Here is a 19,724-nt window from a genome sequence, read left to right as displayed (position 1 = left end):
AACCACAGCAATCTGCATGGTGAATGCATTTCCATGGTGCTGTTTGGTCAGGAGTTCCAGATGCAAAAAAAGAACATCAACTTATTTCCAGATCAGAATATAATTAGACTAGGAGGGAAAATTCAAGATGGCAGTGTATGTTGTCCCATTATTTCTAGGTGGGGTGGTTCTACCAAAGAAGCAATGGGAGGTTTCTTCAGTACGTCGTGTAGCAGATATCAATGATGTAGTCATAGAGGGAGTGTTTTTTTTAAATGATTAGGGAGGATGACAGATAAACTTGGTCCATTCTGAATGCTGGCAATCTTCTAAAATGTTATTAGAATGTCTACCCCTTTAAGTGGCATCCCATTATGAATGTCACTGTTTCTTTAAGTGGAGGGTATCCCACATTATGAACCTCACTGATCCCTTAAATGGAGAGTGTCCCGCATAACACCTGAGGAGAAGCTCTGTGAAGTTGGGAAATTGTAGGCGGCACAGTAGTTGATGCACCATCAATAACTCACTCTGAGACGTAAGAAGCGAGATATCGGCTTTTATTGACTGGAAGAATGAACAACACTACATCCTGGAGAATGAGGCCGGGCTCAGGCCTCAATCGCCTTTATACAGGGGTCTGTGGGAGGAGCCACAGGAGCAGTCAGCAGGGGTCTGTGGGAGGAGCCACAGGAGCAGTCCAGACAGGTATATGTAGTTCACCACAGTAGTGTCGTGGTTAGCACAATGTTTTACAGTACCAGCGACCCTGGCTCACTTCCCACTGCAGCCTGCAACAAGCTTGTATGTTGTCACCATGACCATGTGGGTTTCCTCTGGGTGCTCTGGTTTCCAGGCGTACCAGTTAGTAAGCTAGTTGGTCATTGTAACTTGTCCTGTGATTAGGCTGGCGGGGTTAAACTGGGGTTGCTGGGAGGCACAGCTCAAAGGGCTCGAAAGGCCCACTGCACACTCTATCTCAGTAAATAAATGAAAATCTGCTGCTTTTAGCAAAGTACCCAGCTTCTGAACTTCTGCTGAAAGCACAGCCTTTGTTTAGCTGTCACCGTGATATTTCCGATTAAAATTGACCCAAAGAAGCAGAGGCAGTTAAACTCACAAAAACAAGAACTGATTGGAAAAGTTATGAACAGAACAGTTAATTTAAACTACTCTTAAAGACACAAATACAAACATAAAATCACACCATAAAACACTGATAATGTAAATAGATCACCAGGCACAAAGTGTTGTAAGAACTCAAGTCAGGCAGTATCGATGGAGAGGAGTTAACAGTCGACATTTTGGGCCAAGATCCTTCACCAGGACTGGGCAGGAAGGGTGAGGCAGACAGTATAAGGAGGTGGGGGTAGGGGAAGGAGTACAAGCTTCCTCGTGAGTAGTATAATTGTAATAGTAATGCTTTGAAGCTTAACTGTGAATAATCTCCTAAGTACAAGTTCAACCATCAGGCTCTTGAATAAAAGGGGATAACTACACTCACGTGCCCCATCATTGAAATGTTCCCACAACCAATGATCTCACTCTAAGGACTCTTTATCTCATTATCTCATGTTCTCATTATTTATATTTGCATTTACACTATTTGTTGTGTTCTGCACTCTGATTGATCTTTCATTGATCCCGTTATAGTTACTATTCTATAGATTTGCCCACAAGAATATAAATCTCGAGATTGTATACGGTGATAACATTTACTTTGAACTTTTAAGTTCTAGTGGGCTAAAATGAACACAGAATTCCACTTGTCATTGCTTTGGTGAAAATACTTGAATTAATTTGACTCTGACATGTATATCATGTGGCTATGCATCTGTGGTATAAGAACTCACTTCATTTTCAATCTTGCCTGTCCAAAGCCTGGTGAGGTAAATTTAAAAAAAAGGATTATGGGCTCATCAGCATAAATAGCAACTACAATGAAGCAAATCAGAAGCAACATCTATTGATTGGAAAAGAGGCTGCAAAAGGAATATTAATGACGAGAGCAAGCACATAGTTGTATTTAAGTAATACCTCCAGTTACTTTATTCTTCTCTTGGATACACCAATGAAAAGCCTGAGCTCAACTAGATTTAAATAGTCTTGAATGAGCATTATTTAATTCATTTACAAACTTTTAAAACTAGTTTCCAGCTTCTTACAAAATTACATATTGGGCAATTTTCCCAAAACATGAAAATATGCACTTTTGATATTGATCTTTATTCCCTTTAATTCTAAAGGGAATGTTGACATACACAATGGTTCAAGATTGCCATGGATCAGAAATCATTTTCTTCTACTGGCATGACTAAGTTAAAGAAAACATTTCTGGACTGCACTACTTCTGTTTATAAAATATAACTTAGCCCTTTTTGAAAGTTTATAAAAAGACTGAATTAAGTAAAGACTTTAGGGCTAAGGGTATCATCATTATGGAAATATTCTGGCATATAAAGGACTCAACTATTAATCCAGAGATGAGTTTAAATCCCACAGCAGCATCTGACAAATTTAAATTCAAGTAATTAAATAAATCTGGAATTGAAAGCTGGCATCAATAGCAGTAACCATGAAACTGCTGGACAGTTCTAATGCTTTTCAGACAAAAGACACCTGCCATCTTGACCTGGTTTGGCCTGTAAGTGACATCAGACACAGCAAAGTTGTGGACTCTTAGCTGTATTCTGAAAAAGGCCCAACATGGTCTTTGAAAGTTTATCGATGGCCCATGGGCATGAACAGTAATCCCTACATTGAGTGAATGCATTTGAATTTAAATAAACCTAGGTGCTAGAACTGAATGTTGACTTAAAGTGAGTAACTGTGATATAGTACAATTTGTAATTTCAAAATGTAATTTCAGATTGATTGGGAAAACATATGGTGTTTATTTCATTGACTGCTCATTATAGATGCGGTCTGTTTTCTTTCCCAGTAACCTGGATAAGATACATAATTAACGATCAATAATTTTCTGTCAAAATTGCAGAGTCCCTAATTGTTATTAAAATCTGTATGTTTTGTTATCATTCTAGTCAAAAACCTGCTGTCCCGGAATCCTTCAAATTATGATTGATGAATCTGTTGATTTCTTTTTGACATTTTGAACTACGATTTGCGCAAATCTTCTGGATTTGTATCAGAGTGTTAGCAGACCAGCCAGTATAATGTATTAATTACCCAACCACATTCAGGATTAAGAGATATGCCACCTCCCACAAAAGCTTGCAGACATACACTAACCTACTTTTCACATACACTGAAATGCTACCTTCATCAACTGTGAATTACCCATTAATTTAGACTTCCTGTGCACGAAGTCAGAGTGGAGAATTAAAAATGAGAGCTCCTTTTCAGTGACATGATCATTGGTAATTGAATGCTAATCAATCAGTTGGTCTCTATGGGAGCCTTCAGCATTTTATGTGTGTTGTTCTGGATTTCCAGCAGCTGCAGACACTCTTGTGTTTATGATCAATGTAAACTGCTCAATCCAATGCATCCAATGGGAAATTGTTATTTTTAAACAAGATTTTATATTCCATTATTGTCTTTCTTCTTTTAAGTATCAAGGAACAACTTTATTTATCATATGCAATCATATATATCAGGAATTTGCTGTGGTATGTTAGTACAAACTGCAACAAAAGACAACAATATTCCACAATTATAAGAATAAAGATTATATAAAAAAAATGAGCTTAGAGGTTAAAGTATGGTGCAGAATAAAATGTGCATGCATACTGTCATGTATATACAATGTAAACAACATTATAAAAAGTGGGTTTAAAGTGTTTACAGTACAGTTCAGTGACAGTGGTAATAGATAGACAGGGTTAACTACATTGGTTGATCAGATTAACTGCTTGGGGGAAGAAACTTTTAAAGTGGCATGAAGTTTTTGTTTTCACAGCCAAAAGTTCTCAATCCACTCTTACTTTCTTTCGGTTTATTGAATTGACTTTATTACTTTAATCCTTCATATACATGAGGAGTAAAAACCTTTACGTTACGTCTCTGTCTAAATGTGCAATTTATAGTAATTTGTAATAAATAGCATGTACAACAGGATAGTCAATATAACATAGAAATACAATTGTGTCAGCATGAATTAATCGGTCTGATGGCCTGGTGGAAGAAGCTGTCATGAAGCCTGTTGGTCCTGTCTGCAATGCTGCGGTCCTGTTTCCGGGATGGTAGCAGCTGGAACAGTTTGTGGTTGGGGTGACTCAGGTCTCCAACGATCCTTCGGGCCCTTTTTACACACCTGTCTTTGTAGATGTCCTGAATAGTGGGAAGTTCACATCTACAGATGCACTGGGCTGTCCGCACCACTCTCTGCAGAGTTCTGAGATTGAGGGAAGTACAGTTCCCATAGCAGGCAGTGATGCAGCCAGTCAGGATGCTCTCAATTATGCCCCTATAGAAAGTCCTTAGGATTTGGGGGCCCATACCAAACTTCTTCAACCATCTGAGGTGAAAGAGGTGCTGTTGTGCTTTTTTCACCACACAGCCGGTACGTACAGAACATGTAAGATCCCTGGTGATGTGGATGCCGAGGAACTTAAAGCTGTTCACCCTCTCAACCCCAGATCCATTGATGTCAATAGGGATTAGCCCGACTCCATTCCTCCTGTAGTCCACAGCCAGCTCCTTTGTTTTTGCGACCTTGAGGGAGAGGTTGTTTTCTTGACACCACTTCTTCTGTGTAGGCTGCCTCATTATTAGTTGCGATTAGGCCAATCAGTGTAGTGTTGTCAGCAAATTTAATTAGCAGATTGGAGCTGTGGGTGGTGACACAGTCATTGGTATACAGAGAGTAAAGGAGGGGGCTTAGTGCATAGTCCTGAGGCTGTGTTGAGTGTCAGAGGGGCAGAGGTGAAGGAGCCCACTCTTACCAACTGCCGGCGATCTGACAGGATCCAGCTGCACAAGGCAGGGTGGATGTCGAGATCTCTAAGCTTCTTGTCGAGCCTGGAGGGAATTATGGTGTTGAATGCTGAATCCAAAAACAGCATTCTCACATAAGCATCCTTCTCCAGATGTGTAAGGACGCTGTGTAGAGCTGTGGCTATTGCGTCGTCTGTCAATGAGTTGTGTCAGTAGACAAATTGTAGGAGGTCCAGTGTGGGTGGTAGCAAGCTGCAGATGTAATCCTTGACCAGCCTCTCAAAGCATTTGCTTATTATTGAGGTGAGTGCAACAGGACAGCAGTCACTCAGACATGTTACCTCGGTCTTTTTAGGTACTGGAACAATGGTGGATATTTTGAAGCAGGAGGGCACTCTAAACTGGGAAAGAGAGAGATTAAAAATGTCTGTAAATACACCAGCCAGTTGTACTGCACACATCCTGAGTACCAGCCCAGGGATGCGGCTCGGTCCCACAACCTTACCACTGTCAATTCATCGGAAATGCCTGCGTACTTCGGCCTCACTGCAGGTCACGTCAGCTGTACGCCTCCTCAGAGGCTCAGTGTTGGCAACATCGAATCAAGCGTAAAAAAGATCTTGCTCGTCTGGGTGAGAGGCAGCGATGTTGGAAACTCCACTGTGTTTAGCTTTGAAGTCTGCCTATTTCTCTATACATGCTTAGAATCTAATTCATCAAATTATTCAAGGGATCATCTCATTTGTGAGACTTTGTAAGGCACTGTTCAGACCACACAGAGTACTGTGAGCAGTTTTGGGCCTCTCATCTAAGAAAAGATGTGCTGGCATTGGAGAGGGTCCAGAGCAGGTTCACAAGAATGATTTCAAGAATGAAAGGGTTAATGCAAAAGGAGTGTTTAATGATTCTGAGCCTGTAGTCACTGGAGTTTAGAAGAATGAGGGGTGATCTTATTGAAACATATCGAATATCAGAAGGTCTAGATAAGTGGACATGGAGAGGATGTTTCTTATAGTGGGTGAGTCTAGGACCAGAGCACACAGCCTCAGAATACAACGGCATCCATTTAGAATGAGATGAAGAGGAATTTCTTCAGCCAGAGGGTAGCAAATCTGGAATTCATTGACTCAGGCAGCTGTGGAGGCTAAATCATTGGGTGTGTTTAAGGTGGAATCTGTGGAATATATTCAAAGTGAAGATTAATAGATTGAGAGGGATAATAAATCAGCCAAGATGGAATGGTGGAGCATTCTTGTTGGGGTAAAGAGTCTAATTCTGCTTCAATGTTTTATAGTCTCAATCCTTTAATTCGATTGGTTAAGGAGATGTGTATTTATTCTTGTCATTCAACGAGGATCCAGATGTCCTATTGCTCTCACAACACCATTATTAGTTTATATCTCTGGTAAGAATAGATCAAGAAAGTTCTGAGTAAGTACCAAACACTAGATCGCCCAGTCCCATCCAACACAATTTGGCCCAAAGTGATGGTATACTGTAATTGCAAATTCTGGCACTGATGGCCTCTGAAATGCACCCAGCTCTCTTTCCTTGGCAACCAGATATCAAAAAGTTGTTGAGCTTTACTTTTTGAGTATTTAATCAGCCAGCTGAATTCCATGGGAAATGCCAGCAGTTCTATGTTTAACTGCTGGCAATCCATTGTGTAAGTGTGAGCGAGCTGGAGATGTCCCACATTTGTGTTGCTTAACTCTGTTCCAATTTTCTGTTTCAAACTCTATTCACACACGACTACCCGGCCAAACACCCGAGTAATCACATGGTCAAGTTCACCAACGACACGACAGTGCTAGGGCTCATCACCAACAACAGAGAGGAGGTGGAAGAGCTCAAGGACTGGTGCCAAGTAAATAACCTCTTCCTCAGTGTCAACAAGACAAAGGAGATAATTATCAACTTCAGGAGAACTCACACCATTCGTGCTGCTAATTAAATCGGGTGGCACAACAGCAGACTCAAACTTCTGAGAGTACACATCTCACATGACCTTTCAACATCCCTGAACATAACCTACACAATCGAGAAAGCTCACCAATGCCTCTACTTTCTGAGAAAGGCTGAAGGGAGCTGGACTATGCACATCATTCTACAAATGTGCCGTAGAGAGCATCCTACCATTGCATGGTATAGAAACTGCTGTGTGGCTGACAGGAAGGCTCTAGAATGGGTAGTCAAATCTGCCCAGTGCTTCACTGGCACCAGCCTACCCTCCACCAAGGACATAAAAATAGAAAGGTGCAGGAAAAGGGTCAGTAACATTGTGAAGCATCCCCCACACCCTGCTCATAGACTGTTTTTCTCACTCCCATCAGGGAAGAGGCCACCAAGACCACCAGACTCAAAAACAGCTACTTTCCCCAAACAGTAAGGCTGATCAACACCTGCAAGCATTAATCCACCCCGGTCTACCACTATCTTATCATTTCCTGCCAGTCACATTATGTACAGACTCTCTTGTGCCTAGCATCACTTTATGGACATATAATCAATCTATGTATATAAACTGTCTTATATTTATATTAATTGTGATTTTTTAATCATTACCTTGTATTATGTTTTTTTGTGCTGCATCGGAGCTGGAGTATCAATTTTCTTGTTCTCCTTTATATTTATGTACTGGAAATGACTTTACACAATCTAGACTCTTGAATCTTTGGACACCATTACCTATGAACTCAAAGAGAAAGTGGTGTATTTATTCACATCTGCTAAATTAGGCCTGAACAGGAAAGTCTTCTCCATTGTTCTGGAGGAGAATAACCATGAGGGGCCAAGGGCAGTGTTAAAATTATTAGAGTTTCTTTGAATAATTAAGAATTGTAGCTAGTACATTGTTTTTTGTTTGTTATTTTAAATAGTTTAATAGCAATTCATACCTTAAACTAGTATTTAAGTGATTTTCAGTGCCAGAAAAATTCACAGGATGTTACTTTGACAACTGATTGAACTACTTGATGTTTCTACTTTGTCAATTGGTTAAACAAGAAGATGAAGCCCTGGTTCCGGGCTCCTCATTTATGTCACGGGCGACCCTTGTTGCACAAGGCCTGCTGCAGATGTTGAAGTCAGTTTTCTCCATTGAGTTCCTGCGGGGACTACCATATAAGGTAAGTAGATATTTCATTATTTTAGGCTAAATACTGGTGGATCAAAGTACGCTACAAATTCTGAATCATCGTTTTCAAATCTGATACTTGTTTTTTTTAAATTGACCACCTATTCCTAGCTGTCCCACCCACATCTTCCATCTGATGAAACTCCTTCTTTTCCACCCCCAAACCTACTTTACTTTCTATGCCGTTCCCCTTATCCACAAGATATAAATAACTTTTTCTTCTCCATTGTCTGTCTTTCTTTTTGCCTTCCCCAACACTCTCTCAGCAGTCTAGAAATCCTTTGGCATATGGCCAGTAATGTATTTGAACTCCAGTTGAACTGGAACAAGACTGAACAAGACTGTATCCGAAAGCTCTCTGTCCAAAGCTACAAACAGTCCAGTGGCAGAAGTAAAAATCTTTAAAACAAAGACCCTCTCCAGTGAATGATATCCTAGAAGATTACAAGTCTGTAACTTAATGTATTTACCAATATGATATGCAAGGAAGCTTGAATAATTCAGTAAATAAATCCTGTAATCAAGGACAAAACACCTAGTGGCCACTGTTAAAATGACCACTAAGTGTATATTCATGGTCTTCTGCTGCTGTAGCCTATCCACTTCAAGCTTCAATGCATTGTGCATTCAAAGATATTCTTTTGAACGCCACCATTGTAATGCCTGATAGTTGAGTTGCTACTACCTTCCTGTCAGCTCAAAGCAGATTTCTATTCTCGGTCATCCCTCATTAACAACGTATTTTCACCCACAAAACTGGCACTCACTGGATTTTTTTGTGTTTTTCACACTGCTCTAGAGACTATTGTGTGTGAAAATCCCAGGAGATCAGCAGGTTCTGGGATACTCAAACCACCAATCTGGCGCCAACAATCATAAGTGTCAAAGACACTTAGATCGCAATTCTTCCCCATTCTGATAATTATTGCTGCCCCATGATTGGCTGATTAGATATTTGCATTAACAAGCAGATATATAGGTGAACTTAATAAAGTGTAAATGTTTACTAGTCCAGTTGAGTTGATGTAATTCAAAACCAATCTTTGAAAATAATAATTGAAATTTAAATCAGAACCTTGAAAAAGAAAGGCGCTGGCTAATTGACCTAAAGGGAAAAGAATGTTAATACCTGAAGATCAGGGTTCAATTATTGGGCAGTAGACTTCACTTTTACTCTCAGGAATTTAACAGACTATTTAACTGGTAATTAACTTTAAGAAACAATCTTTACACATGGAGCTTGAAGAGAGAACATTATGATTTGATTATGATTATTATCCTTTTCAAATTCCCAAGTGATCCAATCCCCATCTTTACTCATGGAACTTCACTCAAACTAATTTGTAAATACCAAATTACTGGACTTACTTCTTTCATGCAGAGAAAAATAAGCCTGTTGATGTCAGTTGAGTTGAAAAGCACTGAGAGAAAACTTTCAATGTCCAACAGTCAGCAGACAATGACACAATTTCTTCTACTTTCAGGAGGAAACCTATGAATTTGTGGACTTCAAAGCCTTGGATTCCAGCACAGAGCTTTGGCTGTATGTGGGCAGGGAGGAAGCAAAATGTTATTCAGTTTAGGCAAACAAGAAGCTACGTCAGGGGTTCCCAACCTGGGGTCCACAAACCCCTGGCTTAATGGTATTGGTCCATGCCATTAAAAAAGTTATTGCTGGAGAAAAGAAAACGGAAATGTTAGAACCCATTTTAGAGCTCCACAATGATATTTGTGGGAAGAATTCCACCAGATGTTATTAAGATTGGATACTAGTTTTTGAGCAGTGGATGTCCAGTGATATGTATTAAGAGTTTGATGCGAGTCAATAGCAGTGCCATCACATTAATTCACTAGCCTTCATGAAGTGTGAAAAATCACTGAATTTGTTTTGTGCTTTTGCATCAAGTATCATAGTTTTTGCATAGTAGGGTAATTAAAGGTTATGGAGGAAAAAGGCAGGTAGGTGGAGATGAGTCCATGGCTAGATCAGCCATGATCTTATTGAATGGCGGAGCAGGCTCGATGGGCCAGATGGCCATCTCCTGCTCCTATCTCTTAAGTTCTTATGTTATCAGGCTTGACAGATAACTAAGGCATTCTGCTTCCTTTGTCAAGAGGAAATGTTGGCACCCTGTGGTTCCAAGATAGCTCCTTACACTTCCTCCATCAAACCTACCAAGCCAGGTCTGAAACCTTGGAACCTGCTCTCTCCCACACTGCACTAACCTTCAGAGGTTTCCAATTTAGATTCACTTACAGAATGACCATCAGCTCCAAATGCATTGACAAAAGTCTTTCTCTTTGAACAGTCCAATTTGAATTTAAGACAGCCTTCAGGATACTGACACTCCTTCTTGTATCCAGCCAAGAAGTACCACACTTGATGCCGACAAAATGTTTAAGTTATTGTAACCATTAACGTTTTTGAGCTTCCCGCATGATAATCACCCAGCGTTGGTTAGTCATGCATTGTAGTTCTAACACCTGTTTTCAGGGACCATCAAAGTTCCACTTTATTGCTTTAAAAGGCTAAGCACATTAAATCACAGGTAAAGCCCTCCCTACTGTTGAGCATATCTACATGAAGTGTTGTTACTGGAAAGTAACATCTATCATCAGGGACTCCCACCACTCAGGCCATGCTCTCTTCTTGCAGCTGCCATCAGGAAGAAGGTACAGGAGCCTTAGGACTCGCACCACCAGGTTCAAGAACAATGATTACCTCTCAACCATCAGGTTCTTGAACCAAAGGAGATAACTTCACTCATCCCATCACTGAACTATTCCCACAACTTATGGACTCACTTTCAAGGACTCTTTGTCTCATGTTGTTGATATTTATTGCTTATTTATTTATTATTATTGTTTCTTTCATTTCATATCTGCATAGTTGTCTTTTGCACACTGGCTAAACACTCAAGTTGGTGTGGTCTTTCATTGATTCTATTGTGGTTATTCTATTACGGACTTACTGAGAATGCCCAGAAGAAAATGAATCTCAGGGTTGTGTATGGTGACATATATATACTTTGATAGCAAATTTACTTTGAACTTAAAATATAGATCCAATTTATGACAAATATATTTCTTAAAACCAGTCACTTTTGCCTATTTAAAAAAATATATTAATACATGAAAAACAAAATTAACATGTAACATAACTTCAGTCTTATCATGATCAATTCTGCTAGTATTTGAAACTAAATTATTAATTCTGAAGAAAAATGAAAATAACATTGTTGCAGAAGAGTCTCTAATGCTGTTTCTGTGTTCCATGCTCTTTTATTATGAAATTATAGGAAAAGGGCTTTGAACTCCCTGTGGTGTTTCTTTAGATTGTACATAAATAATGATTCTGCACTGAAAGCACAATAGCTGTATTCACGTGCAACAACTTTCCATTTTCTAGTCATAAAACATATACATTGCATATTTCAAAGACTGATATTTTACAGCACCCAAATACATACATCTGTGCTTTCTTATAACATTGAACAGGCTTGTGTCAATCAATCCGAACAAAAACAATGGGGAGGGAATAAAAGATGGTGACTGACAGCTAAAATACTGCAGTGATCACAGGACTGGACAAAAGCTTTTTACTCAAATTAGAACTCAATTCAATCTGATCTTTCTTCTTATCAAACCTTAGTCTTGAGGTGACTTTCCACAGCACAGTCAATCAAGTATATAAAAAAGTCCTTGAAAGACTACCAGTTCTACTAAACTAGCTGTTCTTAATCGTGCTCCTTTTACAATTCATTTCTATTTGAAAGCTATACTCTTTTCATCTTGTGAAAGAATTCAGATCAACAGTCCATCAGATTTTTTACACCACTTAGCCATCCCATCCACATCTTTCATCTTATCAGACTCCTACAGTGAGTACAGTGCTATTATCAATAAGTATAAATATCAATAAAAAATAAAGGCAAAACCAGTTAAGCATCAACTATTTTGATAGCTTGGCCACTTAAATTTTACCTTCTATGTGATATAATATCATAAAATATCATATACATTACATGATATATATATATAATTTTACACAGATTTTATAACAGTAAAAATAAAATTTGCAATGTTTTTAAAGTACACCTTGTCCCGTCTGAAAACAAGTTAATGTTACATACTGTATATATATCATTTTAAAAGCCCTGCGGCATAGTTTGTTGACATCTATGTACTCTATCCTTTCCATACAGACGTAATTATTTGAGATATTATCAGCTGCATTTTCTGCAGTTCAAATTAAAATTTATGGAGCATTATTACCCCTTTTTTATTGTTTTAATTAATAAACTTCTGTTTGGGGGCAAAATCCATATTTTCCTAAAGCTAATTGAAAATGGGGATTGAATTTGCCATTGTCTGATCAGCAGAATTTCCACAGGGTTGCTTAGTATTCCCGGTCTGAAGAACACTGCTCCTTCTAAACTGCAGGGGTGCACGGCCACGCAGCAACTGAAATGCTCCTGCGCACATAGCCTTCACTGCCACGCAGCTGGAATTGGACGCAGCTAGAAAACCTTTAAGAAACATGAAAGACTTTCTTTGTTGTACTCTATTTCATTAAACCCTTCAATTAACAAATAAAATCAAAAGTATGTGGTTCAAAAACTTTCATTCTAAGTATTTATACTATGCAGATTACAAAAAAAAAAATCATTTAATGTGTCACACGGTTTTCAGACTGTGTGAAAATTTCCTGGTCAGAGCAACGCTTCATCCCCGCAGTTGTAAAAAGAAAATTTGAAGGAACATTGCTCAGGAACAGCAAGGGTTGAGAAGTATCTCCAAAATATGCATCACGTGTAATTGTAAAATAAGCAAGCCATCATAAATGGTAGAGTACTAAGTTGTTGCTTGTACCACTCCCAACATTTCCTGATCTATTCTCTTCCGTAGTACTGGTATTCAGAAGCAGAAAGTGTTAGTGAACTTGGTAAATAACCACCTTCACTGCAGGGTAAACAGTTATGCAGCTGGCACCAGGTGGAATAGCATCAACTCTGATACGCTAGTTTTCCAATACTACAACTACTCCGGGGGAGTAGTGTCAAAAATAGCAGGGCAGTGTCTCCAAAGTAAAATGGTATAGCACTAGTCTCTTAATAAGAAACTTAAACCAATTGTACCATGTTTTTGGAATTGTTCAAACTGATATCCATGCATTGTTTACTGATTGTGTTACAGGGTTTACTGGATGGTTGAACCGATGGGATGACAAGTAAAAAATAATTGCTTCATCAAATTAAAAATATTTCAAGTTATTTTGCTGCACTCTTAAATTCTAAGAAGGACTTGTACCTCTAATGAGGATTAGGTTATTCACGCATGGACTGGAAATTTAGTGTCAGCATTAGTGAGCATACAACTTTATCCAGATTATCCTCAAAACCCACCTGTCCTTATCTGGTCTGGCATGTATGTGACTCCAGCGCCACGGCCAGAGGCTGACACCTAGCTCCCCTTTTAGCTGGGCCACCAGGCTACACAATTTAATGATAATTAGAATGGATAATAGATGTAGGCTATGTCAACAATACCCATCTCATGAATTAATTAAAACGGCCAATGATTCACCTAGGGACTAATTCTTCACACATGGAAATTGCAATTAAATTAAAATATTCCTCCCAGAAAGAAAACAGGAAATATCCAACCTGTATTGAATATAAGAATTCTGTTCCATTAATCAGTGTTGGTATTTTATTTCATATTTCCTTATGACAAAGAAAGAAGTCATTTGGCGCATTGAACCTAAGTTATCTCTCGACCATTTGCATCAGTCCCACTCCTGCATTTTTATTCCCTACTCTCTTTCACATGGCTGCACCTCTTCCTGATTCTCTTGTCACCAATGTACATTGGTAGCTATTTACAATAACCAATCATTGGGACGTGGGGAGAAAAAAAGTGGTGCAGTTCCTGGGAAACCCATGGAGAGCAGGCAAACTTCACAAAGGCAGCACGTGATGTGGGAAAGTCTCTGCGCCCATTGATCCCTAATCATGTAGGCTTCCAAATGGAAAATAGATCCATCTGTTGTGCCCCGGTAAGATGGAAGGGCCACTTCTTGGCTGAGGGAGCCTTTAGTGCAAATTACAGAAAGTCTGCAAATGCAGAGATAACGGAGATTTATTTCCCTCCAGGCTCTTAAGTATATTTCAATAGTGCATGTGGAAGAAGAGCTGTGGATTAAAATAATTTCTCTACAGAATAATTTCTAGGATCATTTAATGATTTTGACACTTCTGCTGAGACTGTGGGAAAAGTTGCCTTCACAGAATGCTTGAAATAATAAAGCTTGGCCATTTCAAATATTAGAATATATTAAAAAGTAGATATTATGCTGCTATTATAGAAATACTGTATATTCAATATGCATCTGGATCTAGCCAACATTTTGGCAAAGCTGACGCAGTAGATTGACCCTATTTTCAAGCCTGACATTATCAGATGATTTTCAGGTACAGGTTGTTATCTATCCTATGCATTTGTAAAATCATAAACGAAGTGCAAGCTTATCAGAATCAGAAACGGGTTTAATATCACCGGCATATGTCATGAAATTTTGTTAACTTTGTGGCAGCAGTACAATGCAATGCACGATATTAGAGAAAAAATACTGTGAATAAGTATATATATTATATATATATGTATATGGTATGTATATTAAATAAGTAGTGCAAAAACAGAAATAAAAAAAGTAGTCGTGTTCATGGGTTCAATGTCCAATCAGAGTTCGGATGGCGGAGGGATGAAACTGTTCCTGAGTTGCTGAGTGTGTGCCTTCAGGCTTCTGTACCTCCTTCCTGATAGTGACAATAAGAGGACATGTCTTGGTTGATGGAGGTCCTTAATGATGGACGCGGCCTTTTTGAGGCACTACTCCGTGAAGATATCAAGGCTAGTGCCCGTGTTATCTAACATGGAGTTTGAGGAGATTTAGTATGTCACTTAAAACACTTGGAAATTTCTACAGATGTTCTGTGGAGAGGTTTCTAACTGGCTGCACCACCGTCTGGTATGTGGGGGTGGGGGGACTACCGCATAGGACTGAAGTAAACTGCAGAGTGTTGTAAGTAGTCAGCTAACTAGTCCTGGTGTTTTGGGACTTAACTCTGCAGTTACTCTATGTACTTGTATAAACTCAAAACCCATGAATTGGATCTGTTAATTAACCTGAACTTTGTATCTCCTAAAATAAGAAAACCTGCAGATGCTGGAAATCCAAAATAATACACACAAAATGCTGGAGGAACTCAGCAGGCCAGGTAGCAACTATGGAGAAGTGTAAGCAGTCAATGTTCTGGGCCGTGGCCCTTCATCAGGACTGGAAAAGAAGGGTGAAGGAGTCTGACAAAGACGGTGGGGTAGGGGAGGAAGAAGTCCAAGGTGGAACATAATGTTTTGAGGAGAAAAAAAAATCAAATCTTTTTGTAAATTTTTTGCTGCTTTTTGCTTTAGTTCTTGCTTTTCTCAAACGCCAGTGTTTGCCAGGGAGTTAATATGGCTCTGAAAACACAGTAAAATTATCTTCCATATTCACGGGAGATTTTGCAGGTGCTGGAAATCGAAAGCAACACTCACAAACTGCTGGAGGAGCTCAACAAATCAGGCAGCATCAAGGGAAATGAATAAACAATTGACATTTCGCGGTGAGATCCTTCTTTACGATAGGAAAACATCAACTGTTAGATGCTGCTGTCCTGCTGAGTTCCTCCAGCACTTTGTGTGTGTTACTCTTTGAATGATTTTTCAACATTTTCATTCTCTATAATGTCAAACAAATCTCTGATCTGACAGAAACCTAATTAAGATTCATGATTCAAGATAATTTAATATCATTTCCAGTACACAAATGTAAAGAACCAAATAATTGTTACTCCAGATCGAATTCAACACAAAAATACACAATAAGATAAAGAACACAACAGTAAAAAATGCAACAAATATAAATATATCATTACTTATATAAGTAGATTGATTGTATGTCCTTAAAGTGACGTTAGTAATTGCTGTACATAAGGTGACTCTGACAGGAAATGGTAAAGTAGTGGTGGTGACGGGTATGGAGGGGTGGGTTAGTGGGTGGAAGCGTCGATCAGCCTTACTGCCTGGGGGAAGTAACTGTTTTAGAGTTAGATGCCATATAGTCTAATATGGGAGAGGGACAAATAGTCCAAGAGCTGGGTGGGTGGCATCCTTCATGATGCTACTGATCCTTTTCTGACACCATTATGTCCTGGATGGAGCCGGTGATGTGTTGGACGGTTTCAAATGCCCGTGGCAGAGCCCTCTTGTCCGCCACAGTGCAGCTTCCGTACCAAGCAGCGATGCAGCACGTCAGGATGCTCTCTGCTGCACATCTGAAGAAGGACGTGAGTATAGATGTACATAGCCCAGCTCTTGCTCAGAAAGCAGAGGCATTGGTGAGCTTTCCTAACTGTGTAGGACATGTTCTGGGACTATGAAATGTTGTGTGAGAGGTGCACTCGCAGGAGTTTGAAACTGCTCTGAACCTATAATTTGCTGGAGTTAGATAAAGAGAGAGTAGCTTCTGCCATTTACTAAGGAGTCAACTATCAAAATGACTTACAAAACATTGATGAGAGGATAAGCCTTTTTTATGATGCAAGTACTTATGATCCAGAAATATCTCCAAAATGATGGTGAATGCAGCTACTATTGTGGCTTTCCAAAGGAAATAGGAGGTTGTTGCTAAAATCCCAGAGAGCAACAAGCTGGCGTACAGGAATGAGATAGATCAGCTGGTTAAGTGATGGCACAACAGCAACCTCATACTCAATATCAGCAAAACCAAGGAGGAACTGATTGTGGACTTCAGGAAGGGAAGTCACCATCCTCACTGAGGGTCAGCAGTGGAAGGGGTGAGCAGCTTTAGGTTCGTGGGTATTATCATTTTGGAGAGTCCTTCTAGACTCAACATATTGATGTAATCACGAAGAAGGCATGCCATTGGCTCTACTTCATTAGGGATTTGAGTAGATTTGGTAATGTCACCAAAGATACTTGCAAATTTCTACAGATGTGCAGTGGAGAGCATTGATACAGGTTGCATCCCAGCCTGGTATGGAGGTCCAAATGCAGAGGATCACTAGAGGCTTTAAAGGTTGTAGACCCAGCCAGCTCCAACATGGGCACAACCCTTCCCACCATTGACATATGTATTTTGTAATTTATAGTAATTTTATGTCTTTGCACTGAATGCTGCCACAAAACAACTGATTTCACACCATACAGTAGATGATAGTGATAATAAACCTGATTCTGAAATATTTGAAGGCAAAGCTTTGCAAGACTATGGAGGGAAAGGGAGGGAATGGGACTGATCAGAGTTCTCTACAGACCTGATAGGATAAATTGTCCTCATTTGTGGCATAAAAATTTTGTAATGTTTCCCACATGGGCTATCATCTTCTGAGTTTTGTGGTATAAATGATGGAATTTTTGTTCAAAATTCTAAAGTTAGTGTCCTAGATTTAGTATAACTGGATAAAGCTACAAGAGACTTCCATAGCAAGATGTTTATGCAACATATGAAGAACCATGAAAAGTAGATGAAAAGCTACAGGAACATTCTGTACAAATGCCTGAGTGTAGCATCAACTAATAAACTGAAGATAAAGGGACCCTTTTACAAATATTTATAGAAATCCTGCCTTAAGTAATGATTAAAATGAAATGTATTTCTCTCTCTTTCTGCACTCACTTACATTCTCACACATTGATGACCACTTTAAGTACCAACTGGTGAGCCTGCAGACCTGCATACTTATAATAACTCATAATCTATTCATTAACTTAGTCATTGTAAACCTTGGAAAAAGATCTCTGAAGCACAATATTGCACATTTTACTAATTATTTCAGCTGACTAATTTAATGCTTGCATTAAGACAGTACTAAATTATTAATACTGATTTCTTTTCGATTCCTGAATGCCCAAGTGGAGTTAAAAAAAACTAAAAATTTTAATTGGAATTTTTGAAGTTATTTTCCACAAGTCAAAACAAAATTACCTATATGACATGATTTAATCCACTTTGGTCACATAAAAGTGCTTGCTATTGGAATGGTATAATTTCTATAATATGTTGATGTTAGACAAACAATGAGTTCAACTGTCCCTCATTAATCAAAATAGATTTTGATACCTATCATTATCTTTCAATTAAATTGATGAAAATAATTTAAGAAAAAGATTTTTTTGGTTAGATTTATAAATTTTTCAATTGTAAACTAAATCTTGCAGTGGTACATGTGGATCAACAGCACTATTTTCATATAACCCTGAAAAACAAAGCATGCATTAAACTGCCCCTGAACTGGGAATAAAACATGTTCAGTTGTCAAGCCTGGGCTCTTACAGAGCCATAGCTCAAAGGGCAATTGACTGTGCAAGCTCAGAAACCTACTGAAGAAAATAGTAACCACACTGCACAGAATGGTCCATGATATGCAGTGAAGGATTGTAAATGAAGTTTCATACATGCATGCAATTATCTTTATAATTTACAAGCAATTTTTCAGTTAATAAGTCTTCTTTGGCAGGCCAGAATCCAGCTGGACATGCAAAAGTCTTCTGACTGTCATAGCAGTCTTCTTGTGCATTTGGTTAAACTTGTGTGTCAAAGTTAAATCTTCCAAGCTAAGACTGAACATCTTCTTCCAACGATGGAGCTGGAGGTTTAGAAGCATGTGACATTTCCTGACTTGTGTCTTGAGACTTCTCAGAAGGTATTTCTGCCTGACTCTTTTCAGACAGTATCTGAAGGATTTCTGTCACTTGCTTCTCAAGACCAGTCATTCGGTTGCATAGCAACTGAATGTCTTCTTTCAGTTCCATTTTGGCTTCTTGCAGTGTAGTCTGCAAAGCCTGCTCAGGGATTGGGTAGAAGGGGTGCCTGACATCAGCTTGAATCGGGCTATGCTCCAATGGGCTGCGAATCTCTCCAGCCTTGTCTAACCGCAGGTCACTTTTTGTAATGCCACTATCACATGAGTCCGTTTTCCTCAAAGGGTTCTTTATAACGTTGTTCTCAGAATCTGCACCTTTTGACTCCTCTGAAAGAATTTCCATAGATTCAGCTTTGATGACATTGTTCCAGTTTTGCTCTTTCTCCTCTCTTGTCCCAGGGAAAGAGTCAGTGAAGGCAACAGAATTCTTAAGTCTTAGCCATCCTTTTCCATTTCCAGTCTTGGCCTGTATGGGACTAGTAACCTTAGAGCACAGCTGTTCATTCAGACCTTTTGTTCTCAACTCCACAGTCTCCCGCTGTATTTGCATCTTCTGCTCATTATTTCTTACAAAGGAAAGGGAGGATGGTATCGGAGTAATCTGAGACACCGTAACCACGCTCGTGCCTGTGGTAGAGACACCATTGTGAAATGAATGGTTATCCATTCTGAGGCAGTTTCTGTCTGAGCTGCTGCGCTCTGCAGCCTGATTCCGCAGTTCCTTCTGCTGCTTGAACTTCTGGAAGAGCTTCCTGACTGGATGGTCCACTGGGATATTAAGTGTCACTTCATTCTTCAGCCGCATCCGCTCTTCCTCCTCTTTCTTCACATCAATGATCTTTCGGAAAATGATCTAGAACAAGAGTCAGAGGGAAGAAAATTAATTTGCATTTCCAAATGGGATGGTTTTAAAATTTCCTAGAACTCTCCACCTACAAAGCAGTTTA

The 19,724-nt window shown here is 39.2% G+C and overlaps 1 protein-coding gene across 2 annotated transcripts in view; it reads right to left on the bottom strand.

The window, feature by feature from the left end:
• Positions 1–17,920: 17,920 nt before the first annotated feature.
• The window catches only part of kcnh5b (potassium voltage-gated channel, subfamily H (eag-related), member 5b), a 668,271-nt gene continuing 666,467 nt past the window's right edge, over positions 17,921–19,724 (bottom strand). For both annotated transcript variants that reach the window (XM_073039513.1, XM_073039515.1), the window contains exon 11: positions 17,921–19,630. In XM_073039513.1, the coding sequence (XP_072895614.1) occupies positions 18,689–19,630 (942 nt within the window). In that variant the 3' untranslated portion in view covers positions 17,921–18,688. The remainder of the gene's footprint in view (positions 19,631–19,724) is intronic.

The sequence above is a fragment of the Hemitrygon akajei genome, chromosome 3 (genome assembly GCF_048418815.1).
Source record: "Hemitrygon akajei chromosome 3, sHemAka1.3, whole genome shotgun sequence".
NCBI lineage: Eukaryota > Metazoa > Chordata > Chondrichthyes > Myliobatiformes > Dasyatidae > Hemitrygon > Hemitrygon akajei.
Note: the sequence above shows the minus strand (reverse complement) of the source record. Positions and strands in the feature narration are given on the sequence as shown.